This window comes from Macaca fascicularis, chromosome 3 (genome assembly GCF_037993035.2).
Source record: "Macaca fascicularis isolate 582-1 chromosome 3, T2T-MFA8v1.1".
In the NCBI taxonomy this organism is placed as follows: domain Eukaryota; kingdom Metazoa; phylum Chordata; class Mammalia; order Primates; family Cercopithecidae; genus Macaca; species Macaca fascicularis.
In genome coordinates this window covers 114,823,424-114,848,464 of record NC_088377.1, presented here as the reverse complement: position 1 = coordinate 114,848,464, position 25,041 = coordinate 114,823,424, and the positions used below count along the sequence as shown (strand labels likewise).

Genomic DNA, 25,041 nt, shown 5'->3' with positions numbered 1-25,041 from the left:
AAAATATAAAAATTAGTCAGGCATCCTGGTACATGCCTGTACCCGGCCACTCAGGAGGCTAAGGTGTAAGGATTGCTGGAGCTTGGGAAGTGGAGGCTGCAGTGAGTCGGGATGGTACCACTGTACTCCAGCCTGGGTGACAGAGTGAGATCCTGTCTCAAAACAAAAACAAAAACAAACAAAAAACAAAAACAAAAACCCCAAAAGCATGTGGATGCAGATTTTCTTTGCTTTCAAGAGAAGACTTTTCCTTTAGAAATATGGTAAATGCATTTGAGTAGTATGATGCTTTTTCATTGGTTGAATATATCCCTAAACTTAAATAAAACATTTGTCAACATTTTATTTGAATGTGTTACCTTATTCTATTACATTGATTAGTTTTAACTCCCTATTGAGACTGTTGTTTTCTTGATATGCAAAGAATGAGATCAATTATCCTAAATCTCTCCATTTTCTGGTTATCTGCCTCTATCCTTAAGAGTGACTGTCCTCGTTCAAGCCACTGTCACATCTTTCCACATTTGCTAAAATATATTTGTAATAGGTTTTCCTGTCTTTACCTACCTCCACCAATTTCTTCTTTATAAACACAAAAATACAAATCTAATCAAATGGTTCCTATGCTTAAAATTCTTCAATCACATCAACAGAATGCCCTGAGAACAAAATTCCAAGTCCCTTAAGTACACTCAATACACAGCATTTTCTGATATCATTCTTCATCATTTTTTTAGTTTTTTCTTTTGCTTTTCTTCCCATCTTACTGAACACTTCAGCCATAAGGAACTATTTTCAGTTCCCCAACACAGTGAGCAGTTTCTCTACTCCTGGTCTTAGCCCAAGCTTCGTCTGGATGCCCTCCCTCACACGCTTCAGTTGTGAAAGGAACATGGTGAACTCACACTCAAGATACAAATCACCACCTCAGGAAATCTTATCACATGCCACAGCTGGATTATTTGTTTCCCCTCTATGTTCTTTCAGAGTGTGCTGTGCATAACATTAACATAGCATTTTTCAAGCTCTAGTGTAATTACTATTTTACTTGATCCTCCAGATTCTTAAAGACTGGGGAAATGTTTAATTTGCTACATTCTCCCCAATATCTGTCTTGATGCTTGGTACTGATGATGTTGTTGTTAGCAATTTTTAAATATTTGCCATCTACCCTGAGCTCTTTCTACACAGAATTTCATTTAATTATTGCAACAATCCTAAAGGGTCAATATTATTATCTGCAGACAGCTTGATAACTTACTTATCTGTATTCACACATCTGATAAATATCAAAGCCAGGACCTCGATTTGTATGAGTCCTGACTCTCTGTTCCTAATTACTATGATAACAATTCCCTCACAAAATTGGTACTTAATATTTTTTTGAGTATGTGAGTAATGGATGGATCTATTAATCCGAGCGAGGGAAATTAAACATCAATGTTTTAAGTCCAATATATTAACCCTTATTAAAAGCGTTAGTACAATTATTGGTCAATATAGCTGAACATTTTCCTTTTAAAGCAAAGAGATAGTCATTGAAGTACATTTTGTTGTTAATATCAAGAAAACACTGATTCCCACTTTGTTGGTATAGCCAAAAATTGTGTTAAATTCAGATAAGTTTTGAAACCAAATGATAGTATTTTTGCCATATAAAAGCTATGCTTTTCAAACTGGAAGCAGGCATCTCAAACTGTATATACAGTATATTAACTTTCAATCAGCAATGTAAACAATGTAATATAAGCATTACATGGACTCTACATTAAGATAAAACAAACCACTTTTGCTAAGACAGATGTAATCACTCAAATTCCATCGGGAAAGAGGTGACAGCGTTATTTGGTCTAGGTCCCAAGTACTTTATTTAGTAAATAACTTGGGCTTTGTAGATTCGTTTTTTCATAACACCTATTTCTAACATTTAAACATTATAGTGTTTCAAGTGTTTTGTGCTTAGGATTTAATTGTAAAACAGGCCATTATTTAATCCTTTTTCATTAGGGTGTTTTCAATTGATATTTATTTTCACTTATCTTTCTTAAATAATACTATGTAAAAGGAACACAGTATTGTCACCCTTCTTTATACTTCAAGCCTCCTTATTTTTCTATCACAAATCTTATAAAAGTAAAAAAAAATACAATAAAAAAGTTATCCTCAGAAATATCCAACCATTTTATTTTAATCAAGATGTTAATTTTAAAAGTTATTCAAGAGCTAAATCCAAAAATCAGCTTGAACCCTAAGCAATATATGGCTTTGGAAAACATTTATTTTAGTGCTGAATATAAGCAAAAAAAAAAAAAAAAGTTGTCTGAATTGAACTGTATCTTATTATTATGATGATTTTAAAATTAGATCCACTTGTTTAAATTAATAGTGTTTTAAGTAACTATTTTGTATATCTAAATTTATATTTTATGTATTATACTTATTTCCCATTCATGGAAAAATGACTTTTTGGAGTGTAAATATATGCTCTTTTTAAAATAGGTACGACATTAAGGTGAATCAAACTTTAAATGATTCTGTGAAAAGTTCTTTTCTATACCCATTTGAATATAAGTAGGTAATACATTAAGGTGAATGTAGGTACTATATTAAGATGAATAAAATTTTAAATGACTCTGTGAAAAGTTCTCTTCTCTATCCATTTTCCTGTATTGCAATTCTTCTCCCCAGAGGATTCCAATGTTACCCTCTTTTTGTGTATAATTCCTGTCCAATTGTATGCACATACAACCATATATTCATACATAGATTAAAGGGCCTGAATCCATTTCCTGGCTCTTCACTAACCATGTAACTGGTCAGGAAACTTAACCTCTTAAAGACAGAGCACATTTGTAAATTGTAAATGCCAAACTAGATAATTAGGTTTCTCCCACTTGTAAAATAGCACAACTGATGAAAGCTGACAACAGCTCCATTTATTTTCATCTAATGTTTAAACATGCTTCTTTAATCCATGACAGAAAGTTCGTTATTTACTTCTATGTCTGAAAGCCACAGGGATTTATAATTTTATCTGTCTCCTCTATATGTCTAGCCTACTTGATGTCTTATAGCCTAAAATAATTAAAATCTAGCCTAGAAGACAATTCATGACTCAAAAACGTCCTCAGTCCCAACTCATTGATGTCCCAAGGAAATGTGGGCTCAGTGTGGCCAGATCTTTGAATTTTTCAAGAGAAACCACTATCCAAGTTCTTATAATCTCCTGATTAAAAAACGCTGGTAAACTATAAAATTTTAATTTAAAAATAAATAGCTCTGTGCAGATCAAGCAAAGTATAACCAAGTATTGTATTTAGCTTATGACTCCTGAGTTTGTTTCAGTCTGGAACCTGTTGACTGATAAGAAACTAAATTAAATGCAGTCTATATAAATACTTTATTAAATACAGTATCACCATCACCTTGACACAAGATGGAGGATATTGATGGGAGATAAACCTTATCTTTATGTCAAAAGCAACTGCTTATAACTTTGCTTGCCTTTACTCTTACTAAATATAGTTTACTCAGCTCTTGATCTCAAAGACATTTTCCTGAAGTTAACTATTACTCTTCGTGACTTTTGATCTTCCACGGTACCTTTGATGTTTATCATGATGTTATTGCCCTTTTGTATTAATGGTAATATTATATCAGAGATGGGAAGAACACAGAATCCCCATTGACATGTAATCCAAAAGGAATAGTTTAGCACAGACTCGTGTTCTCCCAAAGGTCCATATCCTAATGACTCAAGTCCAACTCCAAAGGACACCTGAACTCATTCATCTGTATCCTTTGTCTTGGGAGAAACCCCCATCAACATACATCAATATAGTGCTAAAGTCAAACACATTCTACTTAAAGTGATCCTGGCCAGAGATAAGCAAGTGAAATTGCATTGAATGATACATGAAACTGTTTAGGCACCAATAGGAAAAAAGAAGCCAGAAAAATGATATTGCCAGAAAAAAAATGACTTCAGGATCAAATGAAAGAAAGCTGTATGAAGACCGTAACACAAATTTGAAAATCTTAAGTAAAATTAAATGCCTTGGAATATCCATTATAATTATTCAGCAATGCTTCTTCTCAAATTTGTATTTTTCTGCTATAGCTTTGGCTAATTTCTTTCCATTTCTGCTTTGTAACACTAATGTATCTGTACAGTCAGAGGATCTACTTTTTAAGGCTTTTACTAGAGTTAAATATGAGTATAGCATCACTCTGTCTTTCACGTGAAGGTTTTCCTATGGAACAATGGAATAAGCTGTAGCTAAATGCTCCACTGCAGGTTGAAATAAGTCCATTATTTTGGTTGGTTGAACAGCAAATGAAAATCACATGCAAAAGTTATCCATAGCCTTCAGCAATCATATGAAGAATATTTAGCAGACTGAAAAAAAATTGCACCGTGATTTCTACATAGTGTCACTAATAAAAAAGTGGAAAATAGAACCTCAAAGTTCTTCTAAATTAGCTGCCTAATGCATTTTGATTAAACACTTCCACATGCTTATTATAAACCACTAATGTGATTCACATTGTGACTTCTTTCTATGAGTGACACCTCAATGATTTATAAGTAACACTTTATGAGTACAACATGGAAGGAATATATACCTTTGGAAGCTTTTACTAGAGGCACATGGACAATAATCATCTTGCTAAATGTTTTATATACAGGCCTATCATCAGTTCTTGGCACAAGGACTCTCAGAAAACCTTCTTTAACACCTGTTGTCATTTACATCAAAGATATTGGCTTTGGTATTTCAATATCCAACTTTCTCCCAATAACAAATTTGTCCCTGGCTCCCCTCTGACAATTTGAGTTCATTTTAACTTACCTGGAACCACTGTAAGTGCCATCCTTTCCAGATTTATAGCAAGCAAAATGTTTTTTGTCTACTTTGATTATTCATTTTTATAGATTGACTTTACAGGTTGAAAGGGCATGGTGGTGATTACATGGAGACACAGTTAAAATCTTGAAAAGTAGAATTAGAATCACTATTCTCTCCATTTTGTTTTTATGTGCTTAAACACCATATACCAAAAAAATCTGATAGACCTAACTTCTACCCTCATTTCTCACAGGTTCCTAGAAATCCTATTCTTCTCAGTGAAGTAATATACGAATGGTATATTAGCCCATTCTCATGCTGCTATGAAGAAATACTCGAGACTGGATAATTTCTAAAGAAAAGAGGTTTAATTGACTCACAGTTCTGCATGGCAGTGGAGGCCTCAGGAAACTTACAATCATGGCAGAAGACACCTCTTCACAGGGTGGCAGAAGAAAGAATGAGTGTCAGGTGAAGTGGGGAAAGCACCTTTTAAAACATAAGGTCTGGTGAGAACTCACTATCATGAGAACAAGATGGGAGTAACTTCCCCCAATTATTCAATTACCTCTTACTGGGTCCCTCCTATGACATGGGGGGATTATGGGAACTAAAATTCAGGATGAGATTTGGGTGGGGACACAGCCACACCATATGAAATGTGAACAAATGATAACTATTTACTTAATTTTTTTATATCACACATCCAATATGAAATATTAAACACTGATTATTCTCTTGATTTCACAAATGGTGAAACTGAGAATTAAGTGGCTTTTCTCACAATGTTAATTTATACTAACTGTGTTTCTGGAAACTGGGTCCAGTTTTTTCTCCATTTCATCACAGTAAATTAAATACTTGTTTAAGGATAGACCAATCTAGTGTCAGATAGTGTCATAGACAAACACCCTACAGGGAGGATATTATTATACCTTCTTGTGCTGTACACTAAATCAAATAAAATTATTTATAAATATTGAGTTTTGGTAAATATTCAGCAAATATAAAATCAGTTAACATAAAAGCAAAAATTGTATAAAAATCCACATTAGCTTTTAATCTGTATCCATCCTTGGAGTATGTAAGCATGTAGAGAAGATGACGCCACTTAAACAGCAAAGTTATTAGAGCTGGATAAGAGTTTTAAACAGTAATTCTCTGGTAGCTAGCTGCTTTTCTCTCATATTTAGAGAGCTTACAGTCACACCTAATACCTAGGAAGAAAACACATATTGAGAGTCAGAGAGAGTAAATTTCTGTTTTCTCCCAAGTGAGAATGTTTCAACTGTTCATGGGTTCAACAAAAAGAGCTGGATTTTGTTCTTAGATCTGAACATATTTAGGAAAAGCTGGCATGAGGGGCATTTTACCTCAGAGGAAAGGAATGAACAAATTAGCCAACTTTTCCTTTCTGTGACAATTTGATCACAGGGAAGTAAATTCCAGAATATTGTTAAAGGCTGTGTATAGTTTCATTATTTTATCTCAATAAAAGGAAGTTTGGCTTACCAATAATGTGCTGAGCATATGGAGGACATTGAGAGGAATAAATGAGGCATTATTTTGGAGAAATAGGAATTAAACATTGTTCAGTGTTATTTCTCCTTGCTCTTGTTGTTGTTAGTATGTGTTACTCTGCCCAGCAAGTTATTAGGCAAAAAATGCCTTTTAACAAAATTTAGCTCATTGTGGCATGCATGAGATAGTAGGTATTCTGAGCAGCTAATTTTTCCAGCCTACTTAAAAGTTATTAGATAGCTATAATAAAATTGTAGTATAGTTTAGGTACAGTTGATAATAAGGTTGAATTCACTTAGTTATAGCAGGTAGTGATCTTCATTCTAGAAACCAAACAAATCATGGGCAAATGTCTGCATAACGAGAAATGGTCCTCATGAAAATGCAAATTTAAACTTATCTCTACTGTCGTTAAGTATGTAGTTGATATCAGAGGAGCAAAAACAAAATCTTCCCTACTCACCTCCCTCCACCATTATGTAAGAAGAAATTGCAAGAGTTGAAAGAGATATAACATATGCTTAAAATTCTAGCTTGATTATAGAAGTAAGAGGTAGTTCAGGAAACTCAACCTCTGTATTTAATAGTGATTCTCAGGGGTGAAGAGAATTTGATAGCATTTCTTAAAGGCATGAGTGATTAGTAATAAAAATGTGCATATAAAATTGCCTCAGATTTTTAGCCAGCAGAAGAAAAAAGCAGACATCTAGGAAGGATATCATGTGCATATAATGTACATCGTATCTTGTAAGAAAAGTCTAAATGCTTGGAAGTGCCAGGTGATAATCCAGATAGCTGAGTTGTTACCATGCTTTTCAATTTGACTTTAGGAAAATGACATTTTCATGCAACAGTAGCTACTACATTTTAAGCAGACACATAAATAAAAATAAATTTATAGCAGCTCATCAAATGCAATTCTTTTTTAAAAATATCTTAGATAAGTATATAGCTAGTGATAAAAAAAAAAGTAGGCAAACATATTATGTAGATTATTTTTAAATGTGTTTAAATAAATCATTGAGAAAGTGTTAAAATACAAAGATGAACAGTACTATAGATTATGAATCATGTGGAATATGTACTGTCATACAGTAAATATGAGTTGGGTCATATTGACATAATAAAGCCCAGAGAGCGTTTAAATTAGTATTTGGAAATAAATAGTTTGTTAATTCACATTATCTTCAGAAAATGGATTTGATTTCTATTAACCTTGACTCTTTACTTGTCAAACAGTTAATATGACAGAAGAAATAACAAATGCTCTTTTACCATTAACCTTTAGCAAGAGGACCTCTATTTCCAGTATTTAGAACCATTTCACACAGACTCTTAAGGGAAATCGAAAGATCGCCCCATCATAGATCTTCAGTTTGTTCGCTGTGGATAAAATAAATACATAATCCAAATTTAACTTCACTTTCAAAGGCATATAAGACGGTCTCCCTGCATGTCTTGCCTATTTAAAAAATTTTTATGATGGTAAATAAACCCTGGAAAATTCCTTCTCAGATTTTACCACCTGAAACTGCAGCTGTTGGCTGCCACTATCACAGTCTCACAACTCCAAACTCACGTGCAAACCTCATCAAGGGCAGACATTTCTAATTGATTCCAGAAGTAAGTTTTTTTTTTTTTTTTTTCTTTTTCTTTTCTTTTTTCTTTTTTTTTTCTTTCTTAGATCAGGGGGCAAAGGAAGAATAATGAGCAGCTTTTCAGAGGGAATTGGGGGTTTGGGTGTTGAGGGGAGGGGGTAGCGCTTTTAAAATCTCAGGCTTGGCCAGAAATGCGTGGCAATTTTACGGTCAATTGGCGGGAGCATCTGGAACCAGGCATTCTGGCCTTGCAGTTGATGGTAGAGAAACCAGCTTACAGGCAACAGCAAGCCCGTAATGAGTCCCTGTCATGTACTAGTGGAAACCACGTTGACGGTCTGCCAAATATCCATGCGCCTTTTTCTTAGCGACAGGATTCCCTTTAGAGTCGTTGTCTAGTATCCGAAATCTGTCCACTTATAGATCTCCACCTGTTTTCGCTATTATTAAAGATAATACAAAAACAAAAGCTAAAAATTAGAACGTGTGTGTGTTTAACTCCTTGTGTGCTGACATGACTATCATAAGGTTGTGTTTACTTTCATTTGGGGCATATATTTCAAACGCAGCGGCCATGTTGTTAGTGCATGGGGAGTGTCGGATGCGCAGGTCATAAATCATAGCACCGCGCACGGCACACTCAGACGAGAGGAGGTGAAATGCAGGCCCTTTGTTATTTCAAATGTAGGACAGGTGATTATTTTTAAAAAGGTGGGAAGGGGGCAGGGTTCTTTTTTAAATGCCAAGCAGAAAACCAAGGGTGATATGGAAATAATTTCTTAGGAGTAAATGATGTTTACTTTAAGCTGCTGCTCGTAATTTACCACGCTGACGTTGGTAGATTACACCCACGAATAAGTCAGGTAATAATAGGACAGGCATGAAAAATGTACAGATGTGTCAACAGGGTGGAAACTGGTTCCGTGGTGAAGAACAAACCATGCAGAAAGCTGGATTTCTAACATTCTCAAATCTCTATTTTTATCCAAACAATCTAATTAATGGGGATTGTATTCATGTTATAACTCACTCAAAATTCCAGGGCTTGTGATGTTAAACTAAATTCAACATGTTTGCTCTTAGTTGATCTACTCTTGGCAGGGAATCCCTTCCTGTTTTCAAACAAAAGTAAAACAAGCACAAAAGCAAGACTAAATGAAACAAAACAACTAAACTAAAAGAAAAAAGAAATGTAGTTAAAATATTTTTTTAAAAACTCGGTATATTTTTGGGCGTGAAATTTTTCTGAAAACACCTGTTTTCTGATGATTACAGTATATACAGTGAATCAGAAATATATAGAATTAGTGTTGCTCAAAATACACATAATATTAAAATGCATTAAACTGACAGTGAACAAATAGTAGAAAATGACATCTACTTGAACATAAAGTATTATTTGCAAAAGCAACTGCACTTGTTGGATGCCTGTGTTGGTACTTTAAAATTAAGAGCATATGGGAGAAGGGACAGTGAGTAAGAATATAAGCTATATTTGTGTCTTTTAATTTTTAATTGCCTTAATAAAGATGATGCATAGAAAACTATAATGTATTATTCTCTTAGGTGTGGATTCAATATCTTAATATCTCATACAAAGCCAATACATTTTGGAAAATTTCATGTGAGAGTTTGCAATTTACTGTGTCAAAACTAGTCTTTCTCCTTTTATAAAGTAGAAAAGCAATACTATGTTCTAATATTGCTTAATTTTACTTCCAAGTATTTTGTTGTTCATGGAAAGAAAAAGTGACCATTTTTAGAAGGAATACAGGAAGAGGACAATTTTTTGAGGACATTTTTTTTTAAAGGAGACCACCAATAAATCACCCCAAATGGCTTATTTTCACCTTCAACTTAGCTAGCCTCACAACTCAGTCCATCAGTTATTTTCTATGTGCCATTACAGAATAGTAAACAATGTGTACATGAGAGATAGATGTACATCATGAATTATATATATATATCGCTCCCTTCATAGGACCTGGAACAGTAAACATTTATTAACTGCATGTGATGGAATGATACATCTTGAGAAAGATTATACCATTATATTCTAAAAATATTTGTAAGGGTGGTAAGTGAAATAAAACATTTTTTTTAAGTGGTGGGATATTCAAATTGAGTTAGAAGTAAAGGAAGAAGAATAATTGCAAAACTTTATTATATTAACACAAAAATATCAAAGGGGATCTGCTAATAACCCCAGTGTTTACATGTTTTATGCTATTCTCTGAATTTTGAATTTTTTTCTAAAAATAAAAATATATTATGTCCTATAAAATATATTCTCATACATTACATAAAGGTAATTTTCAAATATGTTAATTTATGGAATATAAAAGGTATACAATCTAGGACTATGCTAGGATGAAGTGGATTATATTGACTTATACATGGCTGATGAACAGGTAAAATGATGAATATTTGGCCTATTGAAGAGAAGATTCCTGTACTCACTAACATAGTACCATGGACATAGATTTTCCAATGTTTCAGAAATTTTGATACAATGTAGGGTGAATTTGGGATTAATTTTAAGTGTATCTTCCCCTATACATGAATAGAGAAAAATCATCATCTGTGTACTTAAAATTAAAATAGTAAATCTTGCTAAAGAAGCCAAGATTGACTGGGTGCAGTGGCTCACGCCTGTAATCCCAGCACTGTGGGAGGTCGAGATGGGTGGATCACGAGGTCAGGAGATCCAGACCATCCTGGCTAATACCGTGAAAACCTGTCTCTACTAAAAATACAAAAAAATTAGCCAGGCGTGGTGGTGGGCGCCTGTAGTCCCAGCTACTTGGGAGATTGAGGCAGGAAAATGGCGTGAACCCGGGAGGTGGAGATTGCTGTGAGCTGAGATCATGCCACTGCACTCTAGCCTGGGCAACTGAGGGAGACTCCGCCTCAAAAAAAAAAAAAAAAAAAAAAAAAAACAACAACCAAAATCATGGAATTAATTCAAATTATATATTAGCTTAGTATTTTTGCATAATTATAGTCTGTATTCATAACCCTGCCCAGGAGTTGTATGAATGTAAACTGGTTGTTAGAGGAGGAATTATAGCTGGATATATCAGCACTATATGGAAAAAATTGGTATCTATCTGAATTAATAATAATGGATGGTATAATAATACCATCTTCATACATAAAGGGGAGTATTGTATTATATGGAATTACTCTATGGAAATAAAATCTATTTGCGTTCAGTCCAGGGGTGATGAGACAAACTACAACCTGGGAGAAAATACTTTGAATAAACATAAATGACAAAGGACTGATATTACCATCATACATAGAATTTCTAAAAATCAAGAAAAAGAAAACAACTGAATAGAATGGGTAAAAGGTACAAATCACAGAAAAGGAAACACAAATTCCTTTAAACATAAAATAATGATCCACTTCAACAGTAAACAGAAAATAGTAATTAGGAATACAATGAGATACTACTTAATTTCCCAAATGGACAATAGGTTAGAAATCTGGCAATTACAACTTTGGTGAGGAAAGGTACACTCTGATAGTGGCACATTTTATAATCAAATGGAAAACAACTTGGCATCATGGAAAGAATTTAAACAAGCACATTTGCTACAATCCAGCAATTCCCATCTGGCGTATAAACTAGAGAAACTCTACAAATATGCAACGTGCACTAGAAGATGTGTACATGAATTTTTATTGCAGCATTGCAATAGAAAAGCCTAGAAAAAATACTAGAGAATAGATAGATACATATAGTCAACAGTGAACCAATTTACAGGAATAGAAATGGATACAAGTACAGGCAACAAAAAGAATACATTTTAAAAATAAAAAACATTTCTGCAGAAATTTTATATAACATAGGAAACTATATATAGTATAAGAAATCATATATGTCATTTTGTTGTATTCCCAAATTTAAAAAAATGAAATCATATATTGCTTAATGATATCTTGCAGAAAATCTGAGAAATTACAGGTTTTTTTTAAATCATGGAAATGATAAAAACAAAGTACAAAATAATTGTTCTATCTGTGGAAATATGAGTGGTATCACACAGATGAAAGATAACACAGTGTTATTAATACTTTACTGGTATTATATAATTTTATTTAGAATGGTGTTTATTTTGTTATCTTTTATAAAAATATATAACTTAATATCTCTCAAATGCTATATGAAAAAATTTATGTGATGAAAAATATTAAATAAAACTAATATAGCTACTACTTATAAATGGAAACTTTGTACACTTTATAAAAATATTAGGGCCCAAGTGTGGTGGCTCACGCCTGTAATCCCAGCACTTTCGGAGGCCGAGACAGGCAGATCACCTGAGGTCAGGAGTTCGAGACCAGCCTGGCCAACATAGCAAAATCCCCTGTCTACTAAAAGTACAAAAAAAAAAAAAAATTAGCTGGGTGTGGTGGCGGGCACCTGTAATCCCAGCTACTCAGGAGGCTGAGGCAGGAGAATCACCTAAACCTGGGAGCAGAAGGTTGCAGTGAGCCGAGATTGCGCCATTGCACTCCAGTCTGGGCAAAAGGAGCGAGACTCCATCTCAGGCAAAAAAAAAAAAAAAAAAAAAAAAAAAAAAAAAAAAAAAATAGACGTTTGAATAATACTGAAATAGATGAGTCAAAATTGCTCTATACTATGACTATTCATGTGTGTGCATGTGTGTGTGTTTCATTTTGAACCCAAAACCATGTATCTAGCAGACTAGCATACATATCATGAAACAGTTTTGAGGACAGTCTATTCCTTACATTCATCTTGTAGCCAGATAAACAGTTGAAATGACTCGTTTAAGATGACTTCAGACAACCGTTCTGTGATGACAACACACTAATCACCACTGTGGGATGAACCCAAGTAAATATATGTAACCTCAGTGTGGTAGACCAATAAAAGGCCATACATTTATGTGTGCCCTTTTGCAATGGATCTTACTGCTCTTCTAATCAAAGGGTTTATTTCCCCACCCTTTGATTTTTGGCTGGTCTGATGATTTGTTTGACCAATGGAATGTGTCAGAAGTATATAGAGTTCCTGAGCCTAGTCTTCAAGAAGCCTTGCAGATGCAGTCTTCAGTCATGCAAAAACAGATAAACGCCAAGGAAGCCTGAATTTTACCAAATAAATAAACACATACATACATACCAAAGAAAAAAAGGAAGAGAAAGAAAGCAAGACAGGAAAAGGAAGAACCCATGAAAGTATGAAGCTTGCTAAGAACTGGTGAATCTTCCTTCATTTTCTGATACATATATGTTGACATATTAACTGGGTAAAAAGAGACATCTGAATATGCATCCCTTGCAATTTGAAGTCAATAAACATTTAATTCAGCATTCTATTTAGAGTTGAAATAACCACAATGTGTTCTTCTGAAGTTTGGTATGTAACAGCTACATAGCAGGTATTGTCAGTGCACATTTAATATTTATTGAATAAGTCAATAAAAATTGAAGAGTCTTAAGTTTGCTGCTGTGAGTGTTGGTTTCTTCTGCACATAAAATGGCTGAGGTAGCAAATTGTTAACCTTGGGTTAATGCTTTTTCAAAAGAGCTGCCCAGACAAGATAATAATGTGGAAAGGACAACTAATAAGAAGGCATAGTAATTAGATTCCAGAGTTGGAAGACAAGTAGGGTGTTTCCTAAAGGGTGAGATACGTTCTAGTTAATGGTGGTACTCCACATGATTTCAGTCAGAACGGTGACCTAGGAGGGTAAGAATCCCTCCAGGGATTCCCTTCTTAGATGCAGGTGGGATTTTCTGCACATCAAAATCAGTCCCTCCCCAAGATAAAAAGACCTTAAACCTCTACTCTCCTGAGCTTAGCAGGGACGTCTGAACCATTGAGAAGGAAGCAATGCAAACCTACTCCTAGATAACTCAAATTCCCATATTCTCTGACATTGACAGAAACTCCCAGAATATGTCTTCATGGTAACTCTCTGGCACCGAACACCAGCCAAGAGAAGGAGAAGGAAGCGCCTCTCTGAGTTTTAGGTCTGTTCTAACTGCCTTAATTTTGCTTGCTTTGGTTTTATTCTTTGAAGTATTGGGGATGATGACCTAAATACAACATTTTAAAAATAAAACAGTGATTGGAATGGAAATGATAGAAATGATTTTAACAATGGCATTAAGATAAATATCCCCATATTACCGATGATCCTATTCAATGCCATTTTTATAAGGATTTTATTTTCAGATATGGAGTTTTAGAAATTAATTAGATTTAATCTCCGCACCTTGGGAGGCCGAGGCGGGTGGATCACTAGGTCAGGAGATCGAGACCATCCTGGCTAAGACGGTGAAACCCCGTCTCTACTAAAAAATACAAAAAACTAGCCGGGCGAGGTGGCGGGTGCCTGTAGTCCCAGCTACTCGGGAGGCTGAGGCAGGAGAATGGCGTGAACCCGGGAGGCGGAGCTTGCAGTGAGCTGAGGTCCGGCCACTGCACTCCAGCCTGGGCGACGAGCGAGACTCTGTCTCAAAAAAAAAAAAAAAAAAAAAAAAAAAAAAAAAAAATTATCCGGGTATGGTAGTGGGCGCCTGTAGTCCCAGCTACTCAGGAGGCTAAGGCAGGAGAATGGTGTGAACCCGGGAGGCAGAACTTGCAGTGAGCCGAGATCGCGCCACTGTACTGCAGCCTGGGTGACAGAACAAGACCCCATCTCAAAACAAAACAAAACAAAAAAAGAAAAAAGAAAGAAATTAATTAGATTTATTATTTTTACTCATATTTACGTTAATTTTTACTCAGAACTTGATGACATTTTAAATTTATGCTTTGGGTGTTTCTAATGTGTGATTTTCTATTACTGTAGTGAAAACATTTCTTTTAAAAGAAACATATTTACATTTTAAAAAATGAAATACCTTAAATATAAACATTGAGAAGAATCCAAGCAACCTACATATATATCTTTTTTTTTTTTTTTTTTTTTTTTTTTTTTTTTTGGTAGAAGTAAAATTTTTTGCAAGCAGTTCTATGACTCAGTTAGAAACAAAGTTATCTGCTGTGTCTTAGAGCCATCGTTTTATTTATCCTAAAATACAGTCAACAACTAAACTCCTACCTCTGTTCATTTCTCACGAAGCTGGGTTGAGTAATCCACATTTGCCAAACAAGTTCTAAATAAAATGTTTTATTGTATGTTACATGATCACTGCAATCATGATTTATGTCTGATATATGAAATCATAAATTACAAAAAATCCTGAAACCTTTCCATGTGATAGTGTATTTGAATTATAGAAAAATACTATGAATTCATGTTCCAAAGACATTTTTAATACTCAGAGAAACTAACTGGGACAAGGAGAACTTATACTAATGTGTTCCTTACTAAGAATCATCACAGGTGCCTTATAGCCTGTGCTTTTAATATATTCTCAGTAGTAATTATAGAAGTGGTAATGTTAGTTAACTGAAGCTTTTGGTGGAGTAGGCACAACATACTGCACATTTACAGACATTGTAATAAGTACTTTTTGTATGTATAATCTTATTTAATCTACATGTCCACCCGCCAAGGTAGGTACTACTATTATTATTCCCATTATGCAGAAGAGAAATGAAAGCAGACAGAGGTACTCAAAAATCTGGTTGAAATGACCGATAACAAAATTAAAATAACTATAAGCTTCAAAGGAAGTATTACATTGTTAGCAATAAGTACACTTGACCCTTGAACAATTCGGAGGTTAGTGGGGCCAACACCCTGTGCTGTCAAAAATTCGCCTATAACTTTCACCTCCCCCGAAAATGTAGCTTATAATTGCCTACTGTTGACCAGAAGCCTTGGTGATAACATGAACAGATGATTAACACACATTCTGTATGTTTTATGTATGGTACACTGTATTCTTACAATAAAGTAAGCTAAAGAAATGAAAATGCTAAGAAAATAATAAGGAAGAAAATTTATTATTAAGTTGAAGTAGGTCATCATAAAGGTATTTTTTTCTCATCTTCTTCATATTAAGTAGTCTGAGAAGGAGGAGGAAGAGGCGGGTTTGGTCTTGCTATCACAGGAGTGGCAGAGGTTGGAATAGGTGGAAGAGGTGGACGAGGTAGAAGAGGAGGCCAGAGAGACAGGCACAGTTAGTGTAATATTTACTGAAAAAAAATCCACGTGTAGATGGACCTGCGCATTCAAACCCATGTTGTTTAAGGGTCATCTGGATACAAAAGCTATAATAACTGCCAGGATATGGTCATTTCTTAAGGTAGGCAGTTTTGAGATTAATAAAAAGTGTGTATGCCTGCCCTCATGCCCACACCTGAGAACATACGCAGATAAATCAGGTTATGATCCTCAAGCAAATAAGAAGAAAAAAACCTGATAAATTATAAATAAAGTAGAAATAAACAGGCAAAGCAATTCCCATGTCTTCGTCACCTTTGTGATGCCAGCCGGCTACAGCTAGAATATTGGCATTTTTAAAGAATCATGGTTTCTGGAAATCATTTGTTACTAAGTGATGCCTTATATGAATAGGAGTCATAGGACACTGGCAACACAGCTTAGAAGCAGCTTCTTTCCACAGGGGGCTGCTCACTGTCACTGTCACCAGCATGATGGTGTCTTTGAAACTGTGACAACTCTAGGGTCATGCAGCCATATCTTTCAAATATTTCCTCTCAGTACCTATCGCACAACTCTCAACGTGTAAACTTAGTTGAAAAAAAAAGGTTTTGAGATTTTAGATTAAAGGGCATCTATGTTCATTAAAGAATACATTCATCACCAAATTTTAAAAAATGAGAGAAAGAATAAAACCATTTAGGTAACAACACATAACATAACCACTAATGAAGTGTGGTTATATCTTCTTATAATCTGTTTTCTCTGCATCAAACTGTTTATTTGTTTATGCAAAACAGATGAATAACTTTGCCAGAAAGAGGATAACTATAAATTTGATAGGCACATGCCTCTCAAATAATGTAGGAAGACTATTATCATGCAGACTTACTGAGTCTGACTTATATAATAAAATAATATAACAGAAAATCTCTAGCCAGCCTTCTACATAGAGAAGAGTCACAGGGCTACAAGCTGATGCCACCAATATATACAACATTGATTTATATTATAGGAGAAAGGGAATTTAATAAAAGAACACTTTTATTAAAACTTTGATAAATGGCAAAGATTTACATAAAGTTTTAAGAGATACAAATATGAAGAAAATACAGATTTGAAATTCATAATTAATAATATAAGAATTGGTAACTGGTTGTAATTTTTACAATGTTTAGCTTTAAAAAGAAGTGAAAAGAAACGGCTACTTCCCAGATTAAAAAAAAATGTTGCTGGCAAAATATTTATCCAGTCTTACGCTGCCATCTCACTTGATCCCTTGACAGAGAAGACTTGCTCAAGTTTAATAATTAATGGTTTAGTTTAATAATAATAATACTCTAATAATGGTAATATGAACAATGATAACTGTAATTTATCAATTTCTTCCTATGTTCTCTCCTTTGTGGCACTTCATTTTTCCACCAAACCATGTGAATTAAATACTGTTTTAATATCATTTTAAAGAAAAATTCTAGTGGCAAATCACAGGCAACATCTACTCTTGAAGAACTGGCCATGCATGTGCCCAGATGGACAGAAGTAGTTTATGGAAAGAGTAGCTAAGCACTCTGAAAGATTTTTCCATGAGGTCCTATTTTCCCTGAATCATAAACCAAAGATAATTCAGAGGTAAATTATTCAAACCACTTGTCTCTTCAGAACTCATTTGCAGTTAAATTGATAAGACATTTTATTATAGCTCTTCACATTTTCCAAGCTACTTTTGCTGTATTTTGCTATAACCCTTGAGGTAGATGAGTATTGTTATCATTACATGGATGAAAATGTACCTTGATCATTAAGAGTTATAGTGTCAGACTTCCTGAGTTTGTTCCCTGACTTATTCACTTAATAGTTATGTGCATTTAGACAAGTTGTGTACACCCCTCAATATTCTCATTATGAAGATAATGGAAGTAACTACATCATAGGTTTGATATGAATACTGAATGGAATAATACTAGTAAGGCACTTAGGACATAGTAAGAGCTCAATGTATGTTAGCTCTTATTAAACCTATTTTACAGTTGAACAACCTGAGGCACAGAGTCCAAAGTCACAGACAGAGTAAGTGTCAGACCAAGAATTCATAGCTCTGACATTTCCTTCAAAATTGTTGTTCTTCCCCACTTCTCATTCTAGCTGTCTCCAAACTTGACTTGTAGACCTCAAGGCAAGCCAAGGCCAAAGAATTATTTCAAATGATCCTTAAGTTAATATAAAATAGCAATAATAACAGTGCCTAACTTTTGTGGAGCACTTACTATGTTTTAATCACTGCGCTAAATTCCTTACACATATTCTCTTACTTAATCCTCAAAATCCTATTTAGATGGATGTTATACGTCCTCCTTTTACAGATGAGGAAAGTAAGACCAAGAATAGTTAAGTGGTGAAGTAATTGCCAAAGAACACACAGCTACTTAGTTCTTAAGCCAAGAATCAAATTCAGGCAATATGGCTTCAAAGTTCAAGTCTTTACCATTCACCTTCATCTATTAACTAAATAACTGACATCATCTTATCACTAGAGTTCATCATGCTTAAAAGCTGGACATACTACATTGCCCTCCACCATCTCATCATCAAAGAATACCAAATGCGGTATGTTTTTGTAAGCACACATTCCCACATGTTTACAACATTGGCTAATTTAGGGAACCTATGTTCCTTATTTGCTTCTGGAGTGTGTAAGATAAACTATCACCATAAACCTAAGAGTACTCTCATTAAATGAAATTATTGTCTTTCATGCTTTAAATTAGAATGTGCCTTCATCTAGGATGTTAAACTGCCATTTTCTTTGATTTTATGATTTTTTTTTCAGCATGTGTATTTCTGAATTTCATTAAATATGTATAATGTATGGTTATTTTGCTTTTAGGTTATAATTTGAAGACAAAATAAATATACACATTAAATCAACTGTAATGCAGAATATATTAAATTAGATGATATCTAAGATCCTGATATTAAGATAGTATGCTTCATGGTTTAATTTCACATTATATGTATAACGTGTATATATACCCCCATGGTTTAGAAGTTTAGAAGTTTTAAAGGTATCAAAGAATATTAGTAAAGAATCTTCTGCTTCCTCCTTTCTTCTAACCACAAAATTCACCTTTCCTTCCCACAAGCAACATGTTAGGTTTTGTTTATCTTCCTAGATATATTTACATACATACAATAAAATACATTTATACATTTATATACCTATATCTCCCTCTCCCTGTTTTTATACTTATGTACATTGTAAGGCAGGATACTTCCCATGGAATCCTGTATCATGTTTTATTGTTAAGATTGCTCTCTATTGGTACTAAAGGGTTTCCTGTTTTATTATTGATACATATTTTACTACTTTATTAATGAATAATAATTTTTAAATAGTCCTCTATTCATGGCCATTAAATTGTTGCTAATCTTATGTCATAACAAATAATGCTACAACGAATAATATTGCATAGACACCAATTCGCAGGTGTGTGAGCATATCATTTCAGTAGCACAAATTCCTAGAAGTGAAATGCTGGGTTAAAGGGTATGTTTATTTGCAATTTTGATAGATATCACCAAATTACTTCCAAAGGAGTTGTTTCAATTTATAATCAATACTAAATAATGAAAGTGTATATATTGGGTTTTTCATTGATGCTAAGAGCGGGGGATATTAGTATTTATGCTTAACGCTTAAATAAAGTTACACATTGCACATTCTGATGATGTTGGCAGGTGTCTTGGCACCAAAGTTAAACAATATAACCCTTAATTAAAAACCTAATACACTGTCTGTTAATGCACTAGTGATGAGAAAATAAATGTCTTTAACAGCTGCCTAGATTCTAAACAATAAATATATACCCAAAAGTTCAATGCAGTTCTTGGAAGATAAGAATTAACCATCACAGAAGATCATATTTTTCAGTTGTAGAAAAATGTCATTGACTTCAGTGACTTTATTTCCGTAGAATGATTACTTTTTATAAGTAACTGACAAGGAAACTTGTTCACAATTTTCACTTTAAAAGTTTTTAAAAAATCTCAAATGGCAGAGTTTCTGCCAAAAACTTCTTGTAAAATCAATTCTTCCACTTCTTGAGAACCTATTACGTGATCTGATTTCTTTATAAAGGTTGTGTATTGTCATGTGTCCAACAACTCTCTGAGGTTAATGATATCAATTCAACTTTAGGGGCAAAAAACTGTGGCTCATCAATATTAACTAGCTCAGATGACACAACTAACAAGTACTGGTACGTAAGAATAAAAAGGTCAAGATTTCCCACAAGTACCGTTCAGAAATGAAGTAGAGAAAACATCATTGAATGAATAAATTAAATGTGCGGTAGGTAAACGCCGTCCTGTGGCTACCTAAAACAAATGTCTTACCTCAAAAGCAGATGACAAGGAAGGGACTACAGGCTTCAGGTGACCAAATCTGTACAGCATTAGGAACATCAAGCAACGGAGAGTTTCCATAAAAGCTGCCTTGGGTCTGAAATAAAATGTCATTACATGCATTAGGTTTAAATATGCTCTTTATATGTTTACATGTTATAATAAATATAGAGATAAACTTCTCATTCTCAAGAAATACCTAGTATTTAAATATATTTGAAAAGCATATCCCCCGAAGCTATTTGAAAACAGTGATTAAACTAAGAATGAACACTCATCCTTTTAGGGAAAATTTGTTTTTTTGTTGTTGTTGTTGTTTTGTTTTGTTTTGTTTTTGTTTTTTTTTTTGAGACGGAGTCTTGCTCTGCCGCCCAGGTGGAGTGCAGTGCCGCCATCTCGGCTCATGGCTCACTGGAAGCTCCGCCTCCCAGGTTCATGCCATTCTCCTGCCTCAGTTTCGCTAGTAGCTGGAACTACAGGCATCCGCCACCACACCCAGCTAATTTTTTTTTTTTTTTTTTTTTTTTTTTTTTTTTTTGTAATTTTTAGTAGAGACGGGGTTTCACCCTGTTAGCCAGGATGGTCTCGATTTCACGACCTTGTGATCCGCCCGTCTCGGCCTCCAAAAGTGCTGGGATTACAGGCGTGAGTCACTGCCTCCAGCCCGGGAAAATCTGTTCTTTTTTTTTTTTTTTTTTTTTTGAGACGGAGTCTGGCTCTGTGGCCCAGGCTGGAGAGCAGTGGCCGGATCTCAGCTCACTGCAAGCTCCGCCTCCTGGGTTCACGCCATTCTCCTGCCTCAGCCCCCCAAGTAGCTGGGACTACAGGCGCCCGCCATCTCGCCCGGCTAGTTTGTTGTATTTTTTTAGTAGAGACGGGGTTTCACCGAGTTAGCCAGGATGGTCTCGATCTCCTGACCTCGTGATCCGCCCGTCTCGGCCTCCCAAAGTGCTGGGATTACAGGCTTGAGCCACCGCGCCCGGCCGAAAATCTGTTCTTTATCAACATATTGCTTAGTTTGAGCATTGATGAGTTATGAAGTTTATTTTCAGCTAATAAAATATTAGGCAACTAAATTTCTAGGGTTTAAAGTGAGACTCTTTTCACTGATTTAATGTCTTCACACTTCATTCATTTAAAAAATGAGTAGTTAGGAGAACTGATATAGTTAACTTCTCTAAAAAATGAAAAGTCAAATATCAAAGTTTTATATTTATTTTTTAAACTACACTATAAAGTTACAGAATATACTGATATTTTACCACTCTGGAAAATTCTTGAATTGAGTAAAAGTAAAAACAATGCAAGAATTTCACTTCTTGCCTTTGATCCAGAAGAAATCCAATGGAAGTCAAGGTCAGGATAATGAAGCAAACTCTTAGAAGGAGAGTCACTTGTGACAGTGCCTGTCAAACAAACACAGAGATCAATGGAGCCGTTAGGAGAATTGTTAAAAGGTATAAGAATAGTCAAAGCTGACAAAACAACCCAAATTTTATGTCCTATTACACCACTTGTCATTGACACTTTACAGAAAGTTTGACTACACAGAAAACATTTTGGTTTTCTTAAAGCCGTTTAGTTCTTTGTTGGACAGTTGGAGAAATAATTAGACAATTCCATAATGATATTTTGCTTAAAGTGTTCATCATCATTTAAAATTCTCCTTTAAAGTTTTGACTTTTATAGTTTTTTGCAGCACGTGGATCCCCCACATATGGATAAATTACTCACATTTTGATGAATAAATACTGTATTCTAATAGCTATTTTTAGTATAACAAAATCTTTGTGGTTTCAAATACAAAGTTTTCTCTAGTATAGAAAATATTTAAAGGAGATTGTGTTTATGAGTGAAAACATATATATAAAAGAAATTACACACATATGCTCATATTTGATTCAATCTACATGCTCATATATATATGTTAAAAGCTATCTTTTTAATGCTTAAACATTAAGTATTAGTGTGCTCTTCATGTTAATATGGCAGAGTTTTGTAAACTAATTAAAACTTACTGATATATTGGACTTTGAGCCAAGGGAAAGAATGAGTACTATCTTTCCAGGTATCTTAAGGGTAAAAGCTTATTCTAAGACAGTCAGTCCTTTGAGATTATTAGATTTCTGACTTGCAAATATGCTTTGTGCTCCAGAAGAATTAGAGGAAAAGCAGATATCAGAATTCTAATTTAAGTACATGTACAGCAGTCTTTGTTTATAGTGTAAAATTCTTTATATTATGTATAAAAACTAATTCTTTTGGAAAAATTAACCATTTACAGCTTGCTTTTGGACTCTGAGTCAAAGGATTTTTTCCTTTAAATGTTTGTCTCAATTTTAGTCTGGTCTTTTGTACTTTTCTTCAGAAAAAATGAATTAAAGGGTACAGTTGCATAAAGTGAGTTTTTATCCCAATGTACTGGAAATAAATGATAAATTTTTAAAAAATTATCTTTTGAATCATTGTAACAGGAAACATTTTTCTGTCAGAATTATAAATTAAAATGCATTTAATTTACATATTAAAATGTAATAATGTTTATTGAACATCTACTATTTTACAGCTTCTATGGCATGTGTTTCTTGTACTTTAATTTTGTTACATTCCCAATAACTTTGCAGAGTAGTTGTCATTTAAAGGAGACTGTGTTTATGAGTGAAAACATATGTATAAAAGAGATTACACATATACACTCGTATTTGATTTAAAAAAAAAACCAAACTCGGTTTTATTAAAAAAAAAAAAAAAAAAAAAAAAGCGAACACAATCTGGGAAACAAAGGATCATCTAACTTTTTCTATCATTACACAGAAAGTAAATAACGCCTCTGAAACTCAAAATAGGCCTGCCTGATCACAAAGCATGATGATGGTAGAATACATATGAGCAATAGATTTAAAGGGGCTAATGGCAGAAGTCTAAATTGAGATTATATAGTCAAAGCTTAGAGTCAGGTGAACGTGACTTCAGATTAAAAGTGGATCAGTAAATTCAAAGTATTTGACACAGCTCCTGGATGAGTTCCCTACTCATTGGTGGAGTTTAAGTTCCATCTTTATGAAAACCCAGAGGTGTAATAGAACAGATTGGCTAAAATAGTGCCCAAAACATGATGCAAGCACTCTTTCCTTTTTTTTCCCCTTTGAAATGAATACAAAGAATTTCACCTAATTATTAGCTAATATCCTTATTTGCAATTAAATTGCAACTGTCCAAAGTCATAAACAGTAAACAAAAGTCATCAGTTGCAATTTTTGCTCACATGCAGTACCGTAGCTTCATACCCTCTTAAAAACCACCCCATCTCTCATGGCCACCTTCCTGGAATGGCAGCCAGAATTGTCAAGAGATTTTAAACCCTCTAAAGCAATACGTTAATGGAAGAGTATTGTTGAGTGGTCAAAAACCTGAATATAAAAGTATTAGACTGTTTAGGAATAGGGGCACAATGATAGGTATTATATACAGGATGGGGGAGTCTGTGAAAGCCAGAACGTCTTAGATCAGAGCAGGAGAGTGCTATTCATATTTGGATACGTGCAGGTCAGCGATGTCCACTAAGGAAGAGTGAGACCAAAAACAAACAAACAAAAATCCAAAAATAACAACAACAACAACAAAAAACAGAGAAATACTTTCCTGGTGGTAGAAATCACTAAGGTTTTTTTAGTTACTTTGTTTGAATAAAACGGCTTCTCTCACTATATTGCTTCACTGTGGTTATTGGTGGGGAAAATTTACATAAAAGGGAGAAACGATTTGTGTCAAAATCTACAGTATGATTACAAATGCTCTTTAAGAACATAGAATTTATAATTATTTAAACCTATCATCCATGTAACCATGAGCAAATGATTTGACATTTTAAAGCCTCAGCTATGCATTTGGTACATTTGAAATAAAATACGCATTTGGCAAGGACTGTAATCTTATAAAATACTTAGAAGAGTGTTTGGCACAGAGTAAAAAAGTCAATTGATGGTCATGGTTAGTGCTATTGTTACTATGTTCAGGAGCTTAGGCTAATCTTAATTAATTACAGTAAGATAAACAACAGAGAAGCATAAATAGAAGGTCTACTAGCTCTTCCAGATGTTATAGAAAATTCAGAGATGGAATACGTACATGTATTTACTTTGGTTAGGAAATGTGTGATACGTGGACAATAGAGATAATTCTCTTTACCAAACTGCATCCTGACTACTGGAATCAGAGTGGAAACCAGCTTGATGTAGGAATCCACCACCCAGTCAATATCTCTAACTGGTTCACAGGCAACTGAAACTCGACATGACTAAAACACTACCTTTGAGCTCCTCCTCTACACCATATATTCCCTAGTTTTCTTCATCTTAGAATATGACACCTCCTAGCCTTCAGTTACTGAAGACAAAAACCTGTGACTGGTCCTTAACTTTTTCTGTCACTGTCTTCTTCTAATACATCAGAGATATATTTAAAATATATCCAGAATAAAACCATGTGTTATAAACAGCATGACTAATACCCTGTTCCACCCCAAGATGTTCTCCCCAACAATTGTTGAAATACTCTCCTAACTGGTCT

The 25,041-nt window shown here is 34.3% G+C and overlaps 1 protein-coding gene across 4 annotated transcripts in view; it reads right to left on the bottom strand.

The window, feature by feature from the left end:
* AGMO (alkylglycerol monooxygenase) overlaps positions 1–25,041 on the bottom strand; it is a 356,657-nt gene that overhangs the window by 143,680 nt on the left and 187,936 nt on the right. For all 4 annotated transcript variants that reach the window (XM_005550068.5, XM_074036594.1, XM_005550067.5 and 1 more), the window contains 2 exons: positions 21,796–21,878; positions 20,464–20,569 (listed from right to left, as the gene is read on the bottom strand). In XM_005550068.5, the coding sequence (XP_005550125.2) occupies positions 20,464–20,569; positions 21,796–21,878 (189 nt within the window). The remainder of the gene's footprint in view (positions 1–20,463; positions 20,570–21,795; positions 21,879–25,041) is intronic.